The sequence below is a fragment of the Pan paniscus genome, chromosome 11 (assembly GCF_029289425.2).
Source record: "Pan paniscus chromosome 11, NHGRI_mPanPan1-v2.0_pri, whole genome shotgun sequence".
Lineage (NCBI taxonomy): Eukaryota > Metazoa > Chordata > Mammalia > Primates > Hominidae > Pan > Pan paniscus.
Window position 1 is genome coordinate 9,158,318 of NC_073260.2, and position 19,902 is coordinate 9,178,219.

General features: G+C 57.2%; 1 protein-coding gene across 2 annotated transcripts in view; it reads right to left on the minus strand.

The window, feature by feature from the left end:
- NCS1 (neuronal calcium sensor 1) overlaps positions 1–18,255 on the minus strand; it is a 64,509-nt gene extending 46,254 nt beyond the window's left edge. For both annotated transcript variants that reach the window (XM_063594141.1, XM_034929292.4), the window contains exon 1: positions 18,036–18,255. In XM_063594141.1, the coding sequence (XP_063450211.1) occupies positions 18,036–18,099 (64 nt within the window). In that variant the 5' untranslated portion in view covers positions 18,100–18,255. The remainder of the gene's footprint in view (positions 1–18,035) is intronic.
- Positions 18,256–19,902: the final 1,647 nt, after the last annotated feature.

Consider the following 19,902-nt stretch of genomic DNA (forward strand, 5'->3'; position numbering starts at 1 on the left):
AGGATGATCCTGCCCACCTCCCGCACGCTGTCAAAGAGTTACTGAATCTTTGGCATCTCTGACGCCCCAACAAAGTACCGTTGGTGCTGGCAGGCAAAGGTTCTCAGTATCTGCTGATCTGTTAACTTGCTTTGACTGGCTGAGTGACCCAGATCAAGTCGCACTGACATAGGTTCAAATCCCGGCTCTACCATGTTCCAGTTGTGTGACATTGAACAAGTCAGTTAACCTCCCTTGGTTTTCTCACCAGAAAACTAAGGGCGATAAAACCTACCATAGTTACATACGTAGAAAATAGATGGAAAGAAACCAGTTGAAAATGTACACAGTGGCCTCAGAGAAGCTGTATGAGAAATGGTTTTGTTCTGTCTCTGTGAGTGCCTGCTTTTGTCCGATTTGGACCTTCCCCAATGGCTGGGTGCTCCATGGGGCAGGATCTATGTCTGCCTAAGTTGCAGCCAAATGGTAGCATCTGGCACATAGTAGGTGCTCAATGTATGTGTGTTCTCACAGAATGCATGTTCTTGTTTTAGGTGGGTAAGTTGGAAAGTAGACAGGGCTACTTTTATTTTCTAAAACCCAAAGTTATTCCTGGCTAGTAAAGGAACTTGTTCCAATGACCACATATATTCTCTCTCTCTCTCTCTGTCTCTCTCTTGCATAAACATACAAGAACTACCCCCTGGCTCAAGCCATCTTTCCTGCCAGACTCAGCTCAGAATCTTCCAAAAGGAAGTGAGCCACATCTTCTGCCTCTTCGGGGCCTTCGAGACCTTGGGAATACATACATATATATATATATATATATATATATATATATATATATATATATATATATATATATATATTTTTTTTTAGATGGAGTCTATCTTCTAGCTCTGTCACCCAGGCTGGAGTGCAGTGGCACAATCTCAGGTCACTGCAACCTCCACCTTCTGGGTTCAAGCAGGTTCAAGCAATTCTCCTGCCTCAGCTTCCTGAGTAGCTGGGATTATAGGCACGCGCCACCACACCCGGCTAATTTTTGTATTTTTAGTAGAGACAGGGTTTCACCATGTTGACTAGACTGGTCTCCAACTACTGACCTCAAGTGATCTGCCCACCTCGGCCTCTCAAAGTCCTGGGATTACAGGCGTGAGCCACCGTGGCTGGCCAAGACCCTGGGGAAATCTTGGGTGTGTGGAGTTTTCTCAAGATTCCTGGTGGGGACCCTCTCAAACATTTCAGAGCCGACCCCGGCACTCAGGGATTCGGATCAGTCCCATTCCCCAAGCATTTCCCAAACACTGCCAAGGTCCGACATTGTGGAAGGCACTGAAGCAACTGACCTACTCAATAGAAAGGGTCTTTGTCTAAACTGACTCATTCTTTAGCCCCTGTAGACAAGTGACCTTGGGTAACTAAATTCACCTCTCTGAGCCTCAGTTTCCTTAGCTGTAAAATGGGAATAGTGGTGGTCACAATACCTTTCTTGCAGGGTGCTTAAAGGAACAAACAGGATTTTCACCCTTTCCTTCATCCAGCAATTAATTTCTGAGCACTCTCAATGGGTCAGAACCTGAGCCAGGCTCCAGGGACACAGCAATGACCTAGACACAGTTTCCTGTCCTCTGAGTCCCTGATACAACAGGGGAGACACACCCTGTTAGCACACACCCACACAGCTATCTGTCATAATAAGAAAGGAAAGCTCAGCTGGGCCCAGTGGCTCATGCCTGTAATCCCAGCACTTTGGGAGACCAAGACGGGCGGATCACCAGAGGTCAGGAGTCTGAGACCAGCCTGGCCAACATGGCAAAACCCCGTGTCTATTACAAATACAAAAATAAGCTAGGCATGGTGGCAGGCACCTGTAATTCTAGTTACTCGGGAGGCTGAAACAGGAGAATCGCTTGAACCCAGGAGGCAGAAGTTGCAGCAAGCCAAGATTGCACCACTGCACTCCAGCCTGGGCAACAAAGTGAGATCCCCGTCTCAAAAAAAAAAAAAAAAAACAAAGGAAAGAGGCTGGGCGCAGTGGCTCATGCCTGTAATCCCAGCACTTTGGGAGGCCAAGAAGGCGGGTGAATCACCTGAGGTCGGGAGTTCGAGACCAGCCTGACCAACATGGAGAAACCCCGTCTCTACTAAAAATATAAAATTAGGTCATGGTGGCACATGCCTGTAATCCCAGCTACTCGGGAGGCTGAGGCAGGAGAATCACTTGAACCCAGGAGGCTCCGCCGAGATCGAGCCGAGATCGAGCCATTGCACTCCCGCCTGGGCAACAAGAGCGAAACCCCATCTCAAAAAAAAAAAAAAGGAAAGTTCAGGGTTAATGAAATGTGAAGCAGGAACCCAACCTAGCCTAGGGGGTCAGGCGTGCTCCCTGAGGAAAGGGCTGATGTGCAGGCCTCAGCCAGGCAAAGAAGAAGAAGCAGAGCTTTCCAGGAGAGGCTGCAGGTCCAAGCCTCAGAGGCCATCCAGAGCCTGGCGAGTTCAGGAACCACAAGAAGCCACATCACACTAGAACAAAACCTTATCCAGAGGCAGCGTGGCGTGGTCCAGGTGGAGAGAACACAGCAAGTAACCCAAAATGTTAACAATTGCCACTACTATTAATATAGGTGTCACAGCACCCAAAGACAAGACCAGATGGCCAGGGCCAGTAACGGGGGCACCCCGCAGGGGCAGGAACTGCAAGAAGCCGAGCAGGCCACCACCCCCCATCTCCCCACTTTGGATCATGTGGCATCTGCCTCCCCCACCCTAGTCCCCACATTCCTGCTTCAGTCCTAGCCCTCCAGGGACCCCCACCCCAGCCCCAGGAAGGGGTGGGAGACACAAAGCTGGCCTCCATCACAGCTCAGGCAGAAGCCAAATTGTTCACAGAAGCCACACGGTCACACCTAATGTCATAGCCAGTAGAGCAGGGAGCCCTCTGAATGGAAGCACTGTGAGGCTCCCAAGATGCAACAGAGGCGAGAGGTGAAGAGAGACCCCAGGGAAGGTGCGAGGCCCTCCACACAGGGATAGATGGAGATGGCATTGGCAGGGACGCAGAGACTGGGCGACGGCGGCACCAGGGGTGGAACCAGCATCGGCCACCGCCAGCACCTCCCCTCCCAGAATGCAGTGGATCTGCTTCCGAAACACCGAGGTCTGGCCCCTGAGCTGCAGAGGGCAGAACGGCTCCTGCAGGGACCACAGGAGGTTTTAGGACATGTGTTCCAGGGCAACTGGCTGGGAGGGGTGGCGAGGGCTGCTGCTGGAGCCCAGGCAGAGGCAGCCCTGGCCAGCAGCAGGCAGCAGCCCTGACTCCGGCTCTGGCCCTTTAAGAGCGGAGGGTGGAGGCTCGGCCCTGGCCTGCCCTCCTGGAGGAGGCACAAAGTGACTCATCAGGGTCCTTATCACGGTGCTCAGAGAGCAGGAGGACCCAGGGATGGCGGCAACGGGGCACAGAGAGGCACAGACGCGCACACATCAGCCTGGCCAGAGCTCGCTGTAGGCCGGACCCTGACCTTGACTGGGATACCTGCCAGTGCCTCCCTGGGCAGGGCCCCCCGTCTCCCAGGTGTGCCCTGTGGCCTCACATTGCTCCCTTGCTTTCCGAGACAGTCCTCCTAGCGGAGCCCTTGCCCTGCTGGGTCAGCCAACAGCTCTGAGGGACCAACCCACTGCCCGCGCCCCCGCCCCGCCTCTCCAGGTACCTCCTAAAGCAGGGGCCATCAGCAACCCCACTCCACAACCAGGAAACGGCAGCTTGGAGAGGCCAAGGGACTTCCGCGGATCTGCTTCTGGCCACATAAGCTCACCTCTGAGCTGCTCAATCGCTCGTCAGTGCCCCTCGTGCTTGGAGCCAGGCTGAGCACAGCACGGGCCCTCCTGCCATCAGGGCCCTCCCGCCATCAGCACCCTCACGGCCACAGGCCCTCTATGCTGCAGTCACCGTGCAATTTCATGTCCCCAGAGTTGCCAAACCTTGACACCTCCTTGGGACCCTCTCAGGGCTTCCATTCAGAGGGCTCCCTGCTCTACCGACTGTGACATTAGATGTGACCGTGTGGCTTCTGTGACCAATTTGGCTTCTGCCTGAGCTGTGATGGAGACCAGCTCTGTGTCTCCCACCCCTTCCTGGGGCTGGGGGTTCGGGAGCCCTGGAAGGTGAGGACTGACCTGGAACATGCTGTTCCTGCTGCCTGAAGCACTCTCATCGTCCCCCACACAAACCCTCCCCGCAAACTTCTCATCTCCCTCAAGCAGTACTATCAAATTCAGCAAACAAAAATACAGATACCCTGTTAAGTTCAAATATCAGATAAACAGCAAATCATTTTTCAGTATGTCTGGCAACCCTAGCCCCGGGTCTCAACTACAATATTATCTCCTCCAGGAAGCCCTCCCAGATGCACCCCAGACCAGGGAGATTCCCAGTCCATTGTGCAAAGCCCTGTCTTGACGCTTATCCCGGCCTGACATCTGCCTCCCCGCCAAACTGTGAATGCCAGCAGGGCCAGAAATCCAGCCAGCCAGCCTGCCCTGTGTCCCCAGCATCTGCAGGGCCTAACACGAGGCAGCTGTTCCATAAACATTCTCTAAATCAAGGAGTGAGGGCTGGCAAGGTGGCCCAGGAACCCGTTTGGCCACACACGCCCCCCACAGGACCCAGGGCCTCCCCTCTGCTCCCTGCTGGCCAGGCCTCCTTCCTTGAGATGCACCTAGATCTCTTCTCAAGGCCGTCCCCAGCTCCACAGAACCTGAGCTGGGGAATCATGGCCGGGGCACCTAGGCAGGCTCCGCTCAGCGATTTTGACAGCTGCTCTTCATTTTAATTGAGATCATGTTGCGCTCAGGCGCAGCAAAGGCCTCATCACGGGAAGCCTGAAGACAACAATGGCCCGGCAAGGCTGTGTGGGCTGCTGGGCACGCAGGGGGTGGTGGGGCCACTGGCGGAGGGGCAAGAACCCGGCCAGTGCAGGCTTTGAGCTCTCAAGCTCCTCCTCTGCCCAGCACACACACCATATATTTTTGAACAGAAGGAAAGCGTTCGCTGTTTCCCCCACAGTGCCAAAAATAGCCCCAGCTCCTGCCTTTGAACAGGAATCTTTCGGTTCCTACAAAGAGGCAGGAGCAGGGCCGGGAGGAGGGGCCTTGCTGGGTGGCTGGCGGCTTGGACCCCTCCTCAACTCCCCAGCCCCAGCAGGTGAGAAGGGTCTGGGGTCCTCACGAGGCCTGGCCAGCTGGGGCCCAGCCTCCCCACACCCCACTTCTCAGGATCCCCCAGCCACGGAGGAAAACCCCCCTCCCCCAGCCCAGGAGGTAGGAGAGGGCTGGACAGAAACAGAAAGCAAAGCCCAAGATGGATAAGAAGGAACTTCATTCATTCATTGGCTTGCTCGTTTATGTACTTGTTTTCTCATTCATTCCAACAATATGCGCAGGCTCTGTTCTAGGAGCAGGGGGCTACTCCAGCAGCCACGCAACGAGACGCAGTCATGCAATAAGATGCAGTCGGTCCTCACAGCTCCCAGCTGAATCAAGGGGGACGGTGAAACATGTCGTCACCACCAGGACTGAGGAGGAGGCCGGGCCCAAGGACATCCCCCCCTGGAAGTAGCCGCTGGGCTTTGATGCGAGTGTGGACGAGGATGGGTCCCACCCATGGCCAGTGGGAGGAAGCAGAGGGCTGGGTCCGATGAATAGGTGCCTGCCTCGGGGATGGCCGGGTGCGGTGGCTTACACCTGTAACCCCAGCCCTTTTTTTTTTTTGAGACGGAGTCTCAGAGTCTCATTTTGTCGCCCAGGCTGGACTGCAGTGGCGCAATCTCAGCTCACTGAATCCCAGCACTTTGGGAGGCCGAGACAGGCGGATCAAGGTCAGGAGATCAAGACCACCCTGGCCAACATGGCGAAAACCTGTCTCTACTAAAATATAAAAAAAAAAAAAATTAGCCAGGCGTGGTGGTGCACGCCTGTAATCCCAGATACTCGGGAGGCTGAGGCAAGAGAATCGCTTGAACCTGGGAGGCAGACGTTGCAGTGAGCCGAGATTGCACCATTGCACTCCAGCCTGGGTGACAGAGCGAGACTCTGTCTCAAAACAAAAAAAGAAAAAGAAAAAAAGAAAGAAAAGGTGCCTCTGGGCTGCCCTAGCACGCTGCATGGCTCCCTCATCCAACCTAGCAAAAAGTCTGCAAGAGGCATTGTCTTCCTGTTTTATAGGTGAAGGCGCGGGGATGCATCAGGAGGGATTAAAAGCCTGGGATAAGCCATGCCAGGCCCTGTCACCAATGTTTTCGCATGAATCCCATCCACAATCCTGGGAGGCATCTGCCCATTTCACAGATGAAGTCTGAGGGCTCGGTGGGAAAGGCCAGACCAAGGTCCCAGAACTAACCAGTAGAGGACTTGGGATTTGAATCCAGGCCTGTGGGTCCCTGAGAGGAGCCCCGGACACCAGACGACCAGAAAAGCCATCTTGGCTCAGCATCCCTCTCCCAGTTCTGCAGAGGTTCAGAGAAGGAAGTGGTCACAGGGCCAGAAGTGGAGAGCAAAGGATTTGAACCCAGCTCTGTTTGGTTCCAAGTCTAGGGCTCTTTCTGTTTCCCATAGCAGAAGAAAGAAAAGAAAAGACGCCGGGTGCGGTGGCTCACACCTGTAATCCCAGCACTTTGGGAGGCCGAGGCGGGCGGATAATGAGGTCAGGAGATCGAGACCATCCTGGCTAACATAGTGAAACCCCATCTCTGCTAAAAAACACAAAAAATTAGCAGAGCATGGTGGCGGGCGCCTGTAGTCCCAGCTACTCGGGAGGCTGAGGCCAGAGAATGGCGTGAACCCGGGAGGCAGAGCTTGCAGTGGGCTGAGATCGTGCCACTGCACTCCAGCCTGGGCGACAGAGCGAGACTCTGTCTCAAAAAAAAAAAAAAGAAAGAAAAGAAAAGAAGGAGGGAAGGAAAAAGGAAAGGAGAAAAGAAAAGGAAGGAAGGAAAAGAGAAAGAGAAAGAGAAACAAGGAAGGAAGAGAAAGAGAGAAGGAAGGAAGGGAGAGAGAGAAAGAAAGAAAGAAAGGAAGAAAGAGAGAGAGAGAAATAAAAAGAAAGAAAGAGATAAAGAGGCCACTTTCCATCCCCAAAGCTAGGGCTGTGGGGGAGCCGAGGTGGCCATGGCCCACAGCTGGAGAGAGAGAAAGGCACACTGAACCCACTTCCCTGCTGAAAACTCAAGCCTGAAATAAAAAGGCAGAGTGCTATTTCTGCCTTGGGTTAAACATTCCTCAAAGCCACATTCCTCCTGCCCTCCCCCTGCTCCCCTGCCAGGGAATCCAGAGCACAGTGGCCTGGATGCCTCACCAGCTTCCTGGGGCCCCCTCGGTGGCTCAGAAGTGCCAAAGCCAGCAACTGCCCTGCACCCCTCCTGGGCAAGGAGCTCCTCCCCCCAGCCGCATGGTCAGGGCACCCGGAGCTGAGAAATGGTGACATTGCATCTCACAGAGAGTGGAACAGATGGGGAGACTGCGGCCCTGAGAGGGGCAGCCAGAGGCCACAGCAAGCCAGGCTGGAACCAGGACCCAACTCTCAACTCCCTGGCTGTCCCCCTTCCCCGACAGACTGTAGGTCAGGAGCACAGGCAGGTCCTGTCCTGGTCACCAGGGAGAGCAAACCACAGCACTGCAGGGAAAAACTCTTCGGAAAGATCCCAGCCTTCTGCAGAGGCGAGGACACCCCGGGCCACACACCCCACAGACACCAAAGACCACAAGATGTGGCCCAGACCTCAAGGAGCTAAAAGTCACAGGGGTCCCCTTGGCCACCATGCCCCCAAAACCCACACTGCACCCGTGAGGACTTGGTCTCTTTCTCTGTCGGACAGATACCTCCAAAGGCACCTGGGTTGAGCCAGGCACAGGGCAGGGCAGGATGGCCAGGGGCACTCGGTCCTCACCACCTTGTCCGTGACAAGGCTTCCCAGGAGCAGGGGTGGTGCCAGCACCGTAAGATGGGGGTACGTTGCTCCTAAGTTCCCAGGGCGGGAGGATGACCATTGAGATCAGCCCAGCGCCCACACACGGTCAGCACCTGCTGAGCCTCCACTGGGGTGGGTGGAGGCTGAGGAAGCCTTTGAGGCCAGGGCACAGCTGCGCCACACACTCCTATCAGCGCCTCTCCTCTTGCCGCCTTTCCACAAGGCCTCTACTCTGCCTCCTTCCTGGAGGAAGGCAAGGCGGAGGCTGCCCCAAATCTCCTGCAGGAGGCAGAACCTCTGGAACCAGCGGGAAGGATCCTATCTGCCACCAACCTCACACCCAGCCCAGGAGTCCGGGATGCCTGGCCAGTGTCTGATGCTCCAGCAGCGGCTTGGATGCTCCCAGGGACTGGGCGCTCCCTCCCCTTGGCAGGGAACTCCAAGGTTTTGAGGCTCACAGAGACGGTGGGAGGCAGGCACCTGGTGGGAAGGGCGTGGCTCTGGCAACATAAAGATCTAAGCCTGAACCCCGATTGGCCATCGACTAGCTGGCTGGGGGGACTTGGGCGTGTCCCTGAACTTGCCTGGGCCTCCCTTTCTTCATCTGTAAAATGGGTATAAGGGTCCCTACTCCCAGGGCTTTGGGGAGAGGGCAGCACTCAGCACTCCTGGTCCCGAGTGCCCACTGGGTAAACGGTGGTCGTCATTGCTGTCATCTCCCCCCAACCACAATACTCCCCTACTGCCTCGGGGAGTGGCAGCTTATCACCTGGTTCCAGACCTGGCAGCTGAGCTCCCAGCCTTTGGCGCGGCTCCCGGCCTGTCTGTGCCTCCCTCCCCAGCGTCCCCCACCCCCAGGCACACCTACATTTACAACCTGTACAGAGCTGCCCTCACACACCACCACACGCGTGCGCACAGGAGTGCCCGGCTCACCCACTCCTGACACACGCCATGACCCCGTCACTCACGCTCGGAGCGTGCCCACGTGAATCGGGACTTGCCCACGTGCCCCGCAGCACCCGCCCTGCCTGCAACACCCACACCAGGCACCCGGGCCCGCTCACGCTCACCTGCACACCTCCGTGGCGGCTCCCTGGCACCTCCACCAAGCAGGGGCCCCTCACCGTGGCCCAGGGCTTCAGTGTGCGGACTCCAGGCTGAGAGGGGACGGGGATCAGACCCCAATGGCACCACTCTCCAGCCGTGGGACCATGAGCCAGCTCTCATCCACTCTGAGCCTCCATTTCCTCATCTGTAAAAAGGGGACCCCACAGGGCTCCTGGGTGGAGTTGGTGAGGAACACACGTGAACACCAAGGACAGGCCTGGGTCACACGGAACGTGCCTAATACCAGATTCTCACCGCAGCGACAGCCCCTGACCGTCCCGTGCTGCAGCTCGCAGATCCTCCACCACCACCAGGAGCAAAAGGAGGGCCGAGATGAGCCGCCAAGTTCAACGTCTGTTATTCCTAACCCCGCACACGGCTCTGTGTAGTAGAAGTCCCTTATCCCCAACCCCCAGATGAGAAAACTAAGGTATCGAGAGGCTAAGAACCATGCCTGAGGCTGAGAAGATCCAAGGGCCTGGGTCTTGAACACCAGAGCCCAAGCACACTCCGTCCCTGGGGCCCTGACGTACCTTCCCCACTGGGTCTCACTATCTGGCAATTTGAACATTGTACAGAAAGGGAAACTGAGTCCCAGAGGGAACTAGTGACTCCAAAGCCACTGTCCAGGCCATGATGGTCCTGGGACTGAAGCCCAGGCAGGCTGCTGTCCATCCTCTGAGCCCCTGGGCGCACAGGAGCCTAAAAGCCAGCCTGCCACAACCCTTCTCCCTCCCCAACTCACCAAGCCAGGAGCCAGACACAGAACAATCTGGCCACCAACCCAGCCGGGCCACCACAGAGGCCCTCCATGTTTGCCACTCGCTCCCAATTCAGCCGAGAGCCTGTGACAGCTCACTCTGTGACTGCCCAGGGGAGTGGCCAAGAACGGCTGTCCCTGATACGGCCGGTCCAGCAGCCTCCTTCCTGGGAGAGCATTTACTGAGCACGTACTACGTGCAGATCCCTGTGCAAACATCCCTGTCTCATGCGCAAGGGACCTCAGAGCTCAGAGACGTAAGGAGCTGGCCAGGATCGCCCAGCCAGGAAACAGCAGAACTGACCTTCAAGTCCTCAGCACCTGCCGTTCTGCCCTTGGTCAGAATATGACCCCAATCTCAAGTTACCTAGAAACGCCGCAAGGTAATCTCTGACACTCTCTGCCCTGCAAAATAGATCATACACAGAATGTGAAAATTGATTCATCTTGTTATGACCATAATGATGATGTGCTTTTTAATTTATATTGGCTTTTTTTCTTACCAGAGTGCTAGAGATATCTGGGGCAAGATGAACCCCAGCAGAAGACCTCAGTGAAGAAGTCAAGACATCCCTAGGCCAGGCGTGGTGGCTCACGCCTGTAATCCCAGCACTTTGGGAGGCCAAGGTGGGTGGACCACTTGAGGCTAGGAGTTTGAGACCAACCTGGCCAAAATGGCAAGACCCCATCTCCACTAAAAATACAAAAATTAGCCAGGTGTGGTGGTGCACGTTCTAATACGAGCTACTCAGGAGGCTGAGGCAGGAGAACAGCTTGAACCTGGGAGGTGGCAGTTATAGTGAGCCGAGATCGCACCACTGCGCTCTAGCCTGGGTGACGGAAGTGAGATTCCATCTCAATAGATAGACAGATAGATAGATAGATAAAAAGAAGGCAAGACATCCCTATCTGAACCCCAACAGCCAACTCACCTTGGCACAGTGGGAGGTGCCCTGACAGGAACAAAGCAGTTCCTGCCACATATTTGCTGTGTGACCTTGGGGAAGATGCTTCACCTTTCTGGCGCTTAATTTGCCTACTTGTAAAATGAGGGCATTGAACTACTTGGCCCCAAGAGTCTCCTCCAGCTGAAAGATTCTAGGATTCTATTTCATAGTATTCAAAGAAATAAACGTTGACACAGTGAGCCACCTCTTTTCCTCCCCATAAAATTGGCAAGAATTAAGGAAAACAGTAATACCCAGTGCTGGCAAGAATGCAGAGAAATAGGCACTCTCTCATCTACTTTTGCTGAAAATGTAAACTGGAACAGCCTTTCTGGAGAGCAATTCAACAATTTTTAATCAAAAGCCTTTCAAAACATCCCCAGCCTTTTAACTCCATAACCCCGTTCTGGGTTCTTATCTTCAAGAAAAGATAAGTGCAAAGATTTAGTGCAAAGACATTCATGCAAAGATGTGGTACAAAGATGTTCATCTCAGTATTTTCAATATGGGAGGGGGAAGCTAACTGTCCAATGACAGGAGATTAAATAAAATATGTTCTGTCCATATGATGCACCATGAAAAAAAATCATGCTCTAAAAGCATAGTTCATGATACGGGCAAACATTCAGAACGGTCAGGTTTTTTTAAGTCAGAAAATAAAAAGTAGATAATCCCAAATTTACAAGGTAATGAAAACTATGAGGCCAGGGACAGCGGCTCATGCCTGTAATCCCAGCACTTTGGGAGGCCAAGGTGAGTGAATCACCTGAGGTCAGGAGTTCGAGACCAGCCTGACCAATATGGTGAAACCCCGTCTCTACTAAAAATACAAAAATTAGCTGGGAGTGGTGGCGGATGCCTGTAATCCCCTACTCGGGAGGCTGAGACAGGAGATTTGCTTGAACCCGGGAGGTGGAGGTTGCAGTAAGCCAAGATCGTGCCACCATACTCCAGCCTGGGTGACAGAGTGAGACTCTGTCTCAAAAAAAAAAAAAAAGAGGAGGGAAGGGGAGGAAAGGGGAGGGGAGGGCAGGGGAGGGGAAAGAAGGGAGGGGAGAGGAAGGGAGGGGAGAGGAGGGGAGGGGAGAGGAGGGGAGGGGAGAGGAGGGGAGGGGAGAGGAGGGGAGGGGAGGGGAGGGGAGAAGAGGGGAAGGGAGGGGAGGGGAGAGGAGGGGAGGGGAGGAGAGAGGAGGGAAACCAAGTCCTACTGAGTCTTCCTCCTAAATATATCTGGAATCTGTCTTTCATGTCATCCCCACTGATACTCCAGTTCATCACCATGATCACCTTCAGTCTCGTTACCACCCCTCTTCCCCGCCAGTCCATTCCGGGACTGCAGCCAACAACAATTTTTCTAAACCCAAATCTAATGTGTCTCCATCACCTCCCTTCCACGGCTCCCTATGGATCTCGAATAATGTCCAAATTCCTTCCTGTGGCCTCTCAGAGGGTGACATGGGCCCGGCCCACTCGACAGGACACCCCCCCCCCCACCACTGCCCACGCCTTGCCCCAAAGGGGTTCAAGACAGGCCTTGGGAGCAGCAGGAGCTGGGTCCGATCCCAAGGCCTCTGCCGGGGAAAAGGGCTTTCCCCTGACACGGGGTAATGGGAGAACTCTGCGGGGTAATGTAGGGAAGGGAGAAGCTGGGTCCCATTTAACCTGGAGCCCAAGGAGGCAGAAAGGGCAAAAAGAGCCTGTGAGGAGGAGGCTGGGCTCTCGGGCCTGGGTGAGTCCCTGCCATTCACCAGCTGCCCCTTTCCTCTCTGTACAAGGGGGTGGCCACAGGCCACCTGCCCTGGATGCAGAAGACTTGCACCCCAAGGACCAGCTGCTGCCAGGAAAGTTTTGAAAGGTTCCCCTCATGGCCAGGCGCAGCAGCTCATGCCTGTAATCCCAACACTTCGGGAGGCCGAGATGGGAGGAGATCGCTTGAGGCCAGGAGTTCGAGACTAGCCTGGCCAACATAGCGAGATCCCATCTCTATAGAAATAAAAATATAAATAAATAAAGGTTCCCCTCAGAACTAGGCACCAAGCTAAACCCTTCATATGCCCCGAATCCTCCTCAACACTGAGGCCTTCCAAAACTGCCCATTTTCCAGAGGCGGAAAGTGAAGCCGGTGAAAGGAGGTTTGCCCAAGGAAGGGGCCAGAACCGCAGAACTCGCCCCTGAGCCCTCCTTCCCTCCCAGGGACTCTCCTGCCAAACAACCCCTTTGTCTTTCTGGCCCGCTCCCCGGACTGCAAAGCTTCTCCTGTTTAGATCCATGGAGTTGGAAGGCAGGTCTGAAGGATGAGCAAACTGGTGCTCAGAGAGGCCAAGGGACTTCCCCAAGGTCACCAAGGCCGAGGGAGGACCCAGCCCCGCACCGCAGGGGATCGAGTCCTCTCCTAATAACACAGGTGATGTTTCTTGCCCAGATGCCCATCCCGATGCCGAGAGTCCACCTCAGTCTCTCCTGCTGCTGCTCTGCTCCACTGTCAGAGAAAGGAAAGGCCTCCTTGGTTCATGCCCACGCACACGGGATGTACAGGGACGGCCGAAGCCCCTCCCTTGCTTTGGTCCTTTCCTCTCCTTGTGGCTCACCCTGTGCCTGGCTGTGGGCCCTCCATGTCCCCACGCAGCCATCACACAACCCTGAGCTTTGTCCCAAGATGGTCTCCAGTGACTGCCTCCCGAAGGCAGCAGCTTGGCCCACCCTGGTTGAGCAGAGTCGGGTGGGGAGTGATGATCAGAGAATATTCCTCACCCTAGAGGAAGGGGCCCTCATGGGCCCCAGGACAGTCCACAAGCAGAGACACCCAAGAACCCAACTGCTGACCCCAACCTGGAGCCAGGGACCCGTCCTCTGCTTGGGGTCACAGAGGCGTCAGCCGTGGGCTCCTGCCCTCCACCTGCTCCTGTGTGCTGGCACCATTCTGGGCATTAGGGAAAAGGCAGAGGAGAGTCAAGGTTGGCAGGCAAGGTCAAGGCAGAGCCTGGGCTGACCAAAGGCAACAGGGAGGAGGTGGCCACCCCTGAATCCCAGACCGAGGGTCCCTGGGAAGGGCCGCAAACATCATGGGGAGGAGAAGGAGAAGGGAGGAGGGCAGAGGTTCTGCCTCTTGGGCCTGGCTGGCTTGGGCCTGCAGTGGCCTCAGAAGCCTTTAAGGGGATGCAGCTCAGACCACCACAAATGGCTTGCACCCCCATGCTCGAGTTTTCAGATAACCCGGCTGCTTTCCTCCTGAGGCCAGGGATTCCATCTCTCTCGTCCACTCCTCTGTCTCCATGCCTGGCACACAGTGAGCACTTAATGAACAGGCCAGGGCAGCTTCACAATTCACAAGTGGGGCTGTGGAGGCCGCTACACGTAAGAGCAGGCCCCTGCTGGGATTCAGGCACAGCAGTCATAGATGTCACCTTCTGTGTGCCAGGCACAAAGACCAGAGTCAGCAAGATTCCTCTGTGGAGAGAAGAAATTTGCCCACAAAATACACATAAGCCCAGTTCAAGATGAAGCTGTATTGTATGGTCAAAATGATATATATTAAGGCCGGGTGCGGTGGCTCAGGCCTGTGATCCCAGAACTTTGGGAGGCCAAGGCAGGAGGATTGCTTGAGGCCAAGAGTTTGAGACCAGCCCAGGCAAAAGGGCAAGACCCTAACTCTACAAAAAAAATTTTTTTAATTAGCCAGGTGTGGTGTTGCACACCCATGGTCCCAGCTACTGGGGAGGCTGAGGCAGGAGGATTGCTTGGACCCAGGAGGTCAAGGTTTAAGTGAGCCATGATTGCACCATTGCACTCCAGTCAGGGCAACACAGCCAGACCCTGTCTCCAAAAAAAGAAAAGAAAGAAAGAAAGAAAATGAAGAAAATGAACAAATAAGCATTAATTACGATCACTTGCATTTACTGACCACATACCCCACGCCACATATCAGGCCCCACACTGCACATGAGTTACCCTGTTGACTTCTCACATCCTCTGAGTTCAGGTGCCATGAGCACACCTATTTTGCAGATGAGGAAACTGAGGCTCAGGTAGGTGAGGGGACCGGCCCATCCCACAGCCGGGACACACGGGGAGGCCAACAGCCTCACCAGCAGGTTGGAAGAGAGTGGGCCAGACCTGAAAGAAACTGGGCCGCCCGCAATGCTGACTGCCACTGTCTAAGTCTTGGCTGCAGAGTGACCCTGTCCATCTCTCCCTAACCTGTTGCTGGTAGAAGGCTGAGGATTGGGTTAGGGTTTGAGCCAGGTGGAATCCCAGTGTGTCCAGTGAGGGCCACACTGCTGGGGCCTTTAGACACTCCTGCTTCCTCACACACACAGACCACCACAGACAGAGCCAGAGACGCCCACCAAGGACACTGCCCAGCACCGACTCGGACGTGGACCCATGGCTCCCCTCTAGGCCCCCTTGGCACTGTGGCCAGCTATGCACGAGGTGGGCTAGGACCCCCAGCATACGCTGGAACTGTGGTCTTCAATCCGGGCTCCCCAGGACCACCATCTGCAGCACAAACACGTGTCAAGGATGCAAATTCCTGGGCCCCAGCCAGACCTAAAGAATCGGAAATCCGGGAGGGCAGCCCAGGTACCTTCATGTTTATTAATCAACCAGGAGATTCTGACATTTGAGAGTCCTTCCTGGGGTGCTTCTCTTGACCCCATACACAGAATCCCCCAGAACAAAGAGCAGATGGCTCCACTCCCCATCAGAAGGAAGCCCATCTGGGGGCCGGAGAACAAGCTGGAGGCTTTCTCTGCTTGTCCTGTTGGGAGACTTTTCATTCTGTGAACCTACTAAAGGCCAACACATGAGGGGAACACAGCTGTGAGCTCCACACACAAGGGCCTGCACTAGGGAGCTGACGTCAGCGCGGGAGGCAGACAGGAGGCCAATGAACCCACCGCCACCTCCAACGGCCCACCCCTAATAAGGGCTTCGACAGAGGAAAAGTACCCAGGCCAACTCTCTCTCTGCCCAAAACTGTTCCACGTCTCCAAAGGCCTTTAAAAATAGCCCAGCCCAGCACCACAAGGGCCAGTTCCTAACAAAGCTTTGTTGACTCAACTTCTCTTAAAGTTGACTGATCTGCCCGGAAGAGGGGGCTGGACAGGACTATCTCCCCAGGCCCTTCCCATTTAGAATCCACCATCATGGGCTTCTAGCAAAAGCCAGAAAAAGACACCCAGCAGAGCTTTTTTTTTTTTTTTTTTTTTTTTTTGGAGACAGAGTTTCCCTCTTGGAGCAATCTCACCTCACCGCAACCTCCGCCTCCCAGGTTCAAGCGATTCTCCTGCCTCAGCCTCCCAAGTAGCTGGGATTACAGGCATGTGCCACCATGCCCAGCTAATTTTGTATTTTTAGTAGAGATGGGGGTTTCTCCACGTTGGTCAGGCTGGTCCACCCGCCTCGGCCTCCCAAAGTGCTGGGATTACAGGCGTGAGCCACTGTGCCTGGCCCAGAAGAGCTCTTGGCACGAGCTCTGAGGTCTCTCACTAGCCTTGGAGCAGGACAGACCGGAGTTCAAGTCCTGGCACTGCCTGGTCACTAGCTGTGGGATCATGGGAATGCCACTTTGCCCCTCTGAGCCTTAGTTTCCCCATCTGTAAATGGAGATCGTAGCAGCACCCAGCCTGGTAGAGCAGTTGTGGCAGAGTCGAGGTGCTAATGAAGCCAAGAGCTTGGCACGTGACATGCTCAATGAGCAGGAAACCTGGCTTCACTCCCCTGTCCCACCATGATGGAGGCATCCCGTGCAGCCCATGCCCACCACTCCCGATGAAGCCCACTGTGTCCTCACCCTCCCCCGGCACAGGGACCCAGGAAGTCCACCTGCTGGCGGCTGTGGGCCACATCTGGACTTAGCTTGAAGGAGTCCCCAGCGAATCTCACAAAACAGCAGCCAGACTGGAATGGGCCACCCACCTGCCCACCTTGGAGAGAGGGTGAGAACAGCCCCTGTGCCCAGGGGCTTCACCCCTTCCAGGTAGCAGCTCTTGGGATGTGAGCTCCATGCTGCAGGATTCCACAGGAGAAGGGCCAGCACCTCACAGCAGACTAGCACCGGCTCAGGAAAGCCCCCTTTGTTCCAAGCATGAGGGGTGAGGGGCATGGAGCTGAAGCGTGGGCTTGGACAGACCTGCAGACGTGCCCAGAAGACCGATGGAGTGGGGGGAAGCGGGGAGCAGAGGTTGTGCAATGCACCACCAGGAGCTGCCTCCCCAGCCTCCATCAACACATGGGGCTGGCGGTCAAGCTGCTGCCTCCAGGGGTGGTGCAGAGGGCCTGGGCCCACGCAGCTGCCCGGGGATGGGTTCTGAATTCCAACCCAAGCCCAGAGCCACTGTCCCCTTCCAAGTCAAACACCCAGGCAGAGGTCCTTCCAGACCCCGATGCTGAAGCCTTCCCTCTGGCAATCCCCTGGGTGGTCTGGACCCATTACCATTAACCCCTGGTATGCCAGGGCACCTCCGGAGAGGCTGCAGGGAAGGGGGAAGCCTGGTATGGAGAAACTAGGGCTGCAAGGGGACTGCAGAGTTGTGAAGTTAGGCAAGTGGAGGGAGACACACTGAGACTGATCTGGAGACGTCCAGAAAGGACAGGCCATCCTCCTCCGGGCAGCCCGCGACAGCTAATGATCACATGCGGCCCAGATGGCCCGGGCTGTAGAAACCCATTTCCCGGTGTGGCAGACAGAGATGGGGCCAGGGAGAATCCAGCCTGTAAGTGCTGCAACCCACAGGGTGCCGGGGACCCTTCACCGCCGTCACCGCACGACGAGCGCTGTGCCAAGTCTCGCCACCCCCCACACACGAACGGGGCCAGGGAGGGGGCGACAGGCCAATCTCGCAGCAGCGGCGGCGGCGGCATCGTGATGCATGAATCACCAGCCCCGCGCGCTCGTGCCAGTCGGCTCCGCGCAGCCGGGCGCCCCCTCCCGGGACCACCGCCCCACCCTGGCAATAGCCCCTGCCCGTTGGGACAGCTCTGCGGAGAGGGGGCCGCCAGGGGGCTGGGGCTGCCCCTCCGGACCTAGGGGTGGCGCCGCGCACGCCGACCGGCGCGCACTCCCCGGGCTGGGGGTGCCAGAACAATGGGGCCGGGCGGGGGGCAGGGGCGCGGCCCGGGAACCTCCGAGGGGTCCACAGCGGAGGCCGGGCGGGGAGGACGGAGCGGAGGCGGCAGCGCGGAGCGGGTAGCGCGCGGGTCCGGGGGGCGGGGGCGGGGGCGGTGGGTGTGGGGGTGACCGCGGGGCGCGGGCGGGGGGCTGGGAGCACTCACAGTAGGTCTTCCTGGTCAGCTCCTCCACAACTTCGGGCTTCAACTTGCTGTTGGATTTCCCCATCCTCGGCGGCCGCGGCCCCCGCCCCCCCGGGCCGGACCCGGTTGGGGCGCCCAGCAGGAGCGGCTGGGCCGGGCGGGCCGGGCCGGGGCCGCGCCTTTGTCTGCGGCGCCCGCGCTGCGCTGCGCGGCTGTCGGCGCCGGGGCGCCCGGGGCGTGGGGCGGCCGCTGGGCAGGCCCGGGCGGTCCGGGCGCCGCGGCGCGGGGCTGCCTGGGCTGGGCGCCGGCGCCGGCGCGGTGTGGCCGCGGTCGTCCCTGGTTACTGGGCTCCGCGGCACATGCTCGCTGCTGCCTCCCGCCTGCCGCCGCCCCTGCGCTCCCCGCCTCCCGCCTCCCCCCTCCCGCCCGCACCCGCGCGCCAGGGGTGGACCCGGAGCCGCCACTCAGCGCCCGGCGCCACCTCCCGCCCCGCACCCGCCTGGCCGCGGCCTCCGCCAGCTGGACCCCGGCCTCGCCAGCCCGCCGGAGGGGCGTCCCCTCGGCTCAACGCGGCCCCAGGGCGGGGCAGCCACCCCCGCCACCCCCGCCACCCCCTCCCCGAATCCAGCCCTGGCGCTCCGGCCCCCGCCGCGGCGGGGAGGGCCCGGAAGATCGGATGTGAATGAGGCCAAGTCCCGGCCCGGAGACATTCATTCATTCGACACGGATTCATGGGGTGCCGGGGACACGGCGGCCCACGGGACAGGAGTGCCCCAGCCCTCGCAGGGCGGGCAGGGCTGTGCGGGATGCGGCAGGTAGCGGTGGGAGCACCTACTCTCGGCCTGGGGGCAGGCGACCTCCAAACCCAGGGTCAGGAAGGGAGGTGGATGGAGAAGCGTTCTGGCCCAGGCAACCTGGAGAGGCGGGGAGGCCTGCATGCCCGAGGGAGAGTTCCCCGGCTTGCGGGCTTGCGCACGGCTGCAGGCACAGGGGACCTGGGAGAAGGGCAGGGCCCACGGGGCAGGCCAGGAGAGGCCCCTCGCCGAGGAGCTGGGCCCCTGCCCACCAGCGCCCATGAAAGGACTTCAGCAGAGAGTGATGGGTCAGAGCTGCTGGAGTGACAGGTCAGAGCTGCTCAGAGCTGTTTCTCTGAGCCGAGGCTGGGGTGACAGGCTCCACCTGAATGGACAGAGGCCAGTGGATTCGCGTAGGGGGGTGTGGTTCAGGTGGTAGGTCCAGCATGGCCTTCCCGGTCCACCTCATCCAACATATCATCATATCTTGAGACCTCTCCTATCCTTTTCGGCTTTAGTTTCTCTCCTTCACATCCATCACAAACGTCACCTATGTTTTCTGCATCCTGTTTGTCTCTTCCATGGGAGAACACCCTCCCAGAGGGCAGAGGCATCTCCATAACCCAGAAGGCCGCCTGAGGTGTTGTAGTTACCCAGCAAATCTCTGTGAATGAGCGAAGGACGGAGGAAAGAATGACACCCGTTGCTGGGGCCCTGGGGTAGGGGAGAGAGCGGGGAGGATGAGGCAGCCCTCCCCGGGGCTAGCAGGGATGAGGCAGGAGTGGGGTCTCTTTCTCCCTTCTTTCCACAGTGTTCTAACCTCGGAGGGTCCAGAAAGCTCAGAGGAACCCTGAGCAGGGCCGAGTGCCTTCCAGCTCCCAAATATCTCTCCTGCCTGTAAGCATACTCCATCCACTCCTGCTTTCCCCTGAAGCCCCTGCCCAGGCTGAGCCCCAGGCCCCAGGAAGTCTTCAGATGGGGATGGACTTGCTGGCTTGGGGAGCTCATTCTGCAGAAGAGGTGGGCCCAGTTGGAGGGATCTGGTGTAGACCTGGGAGCAGAATGTCCCAACCTTGAGGACCAACTCAGAGTGG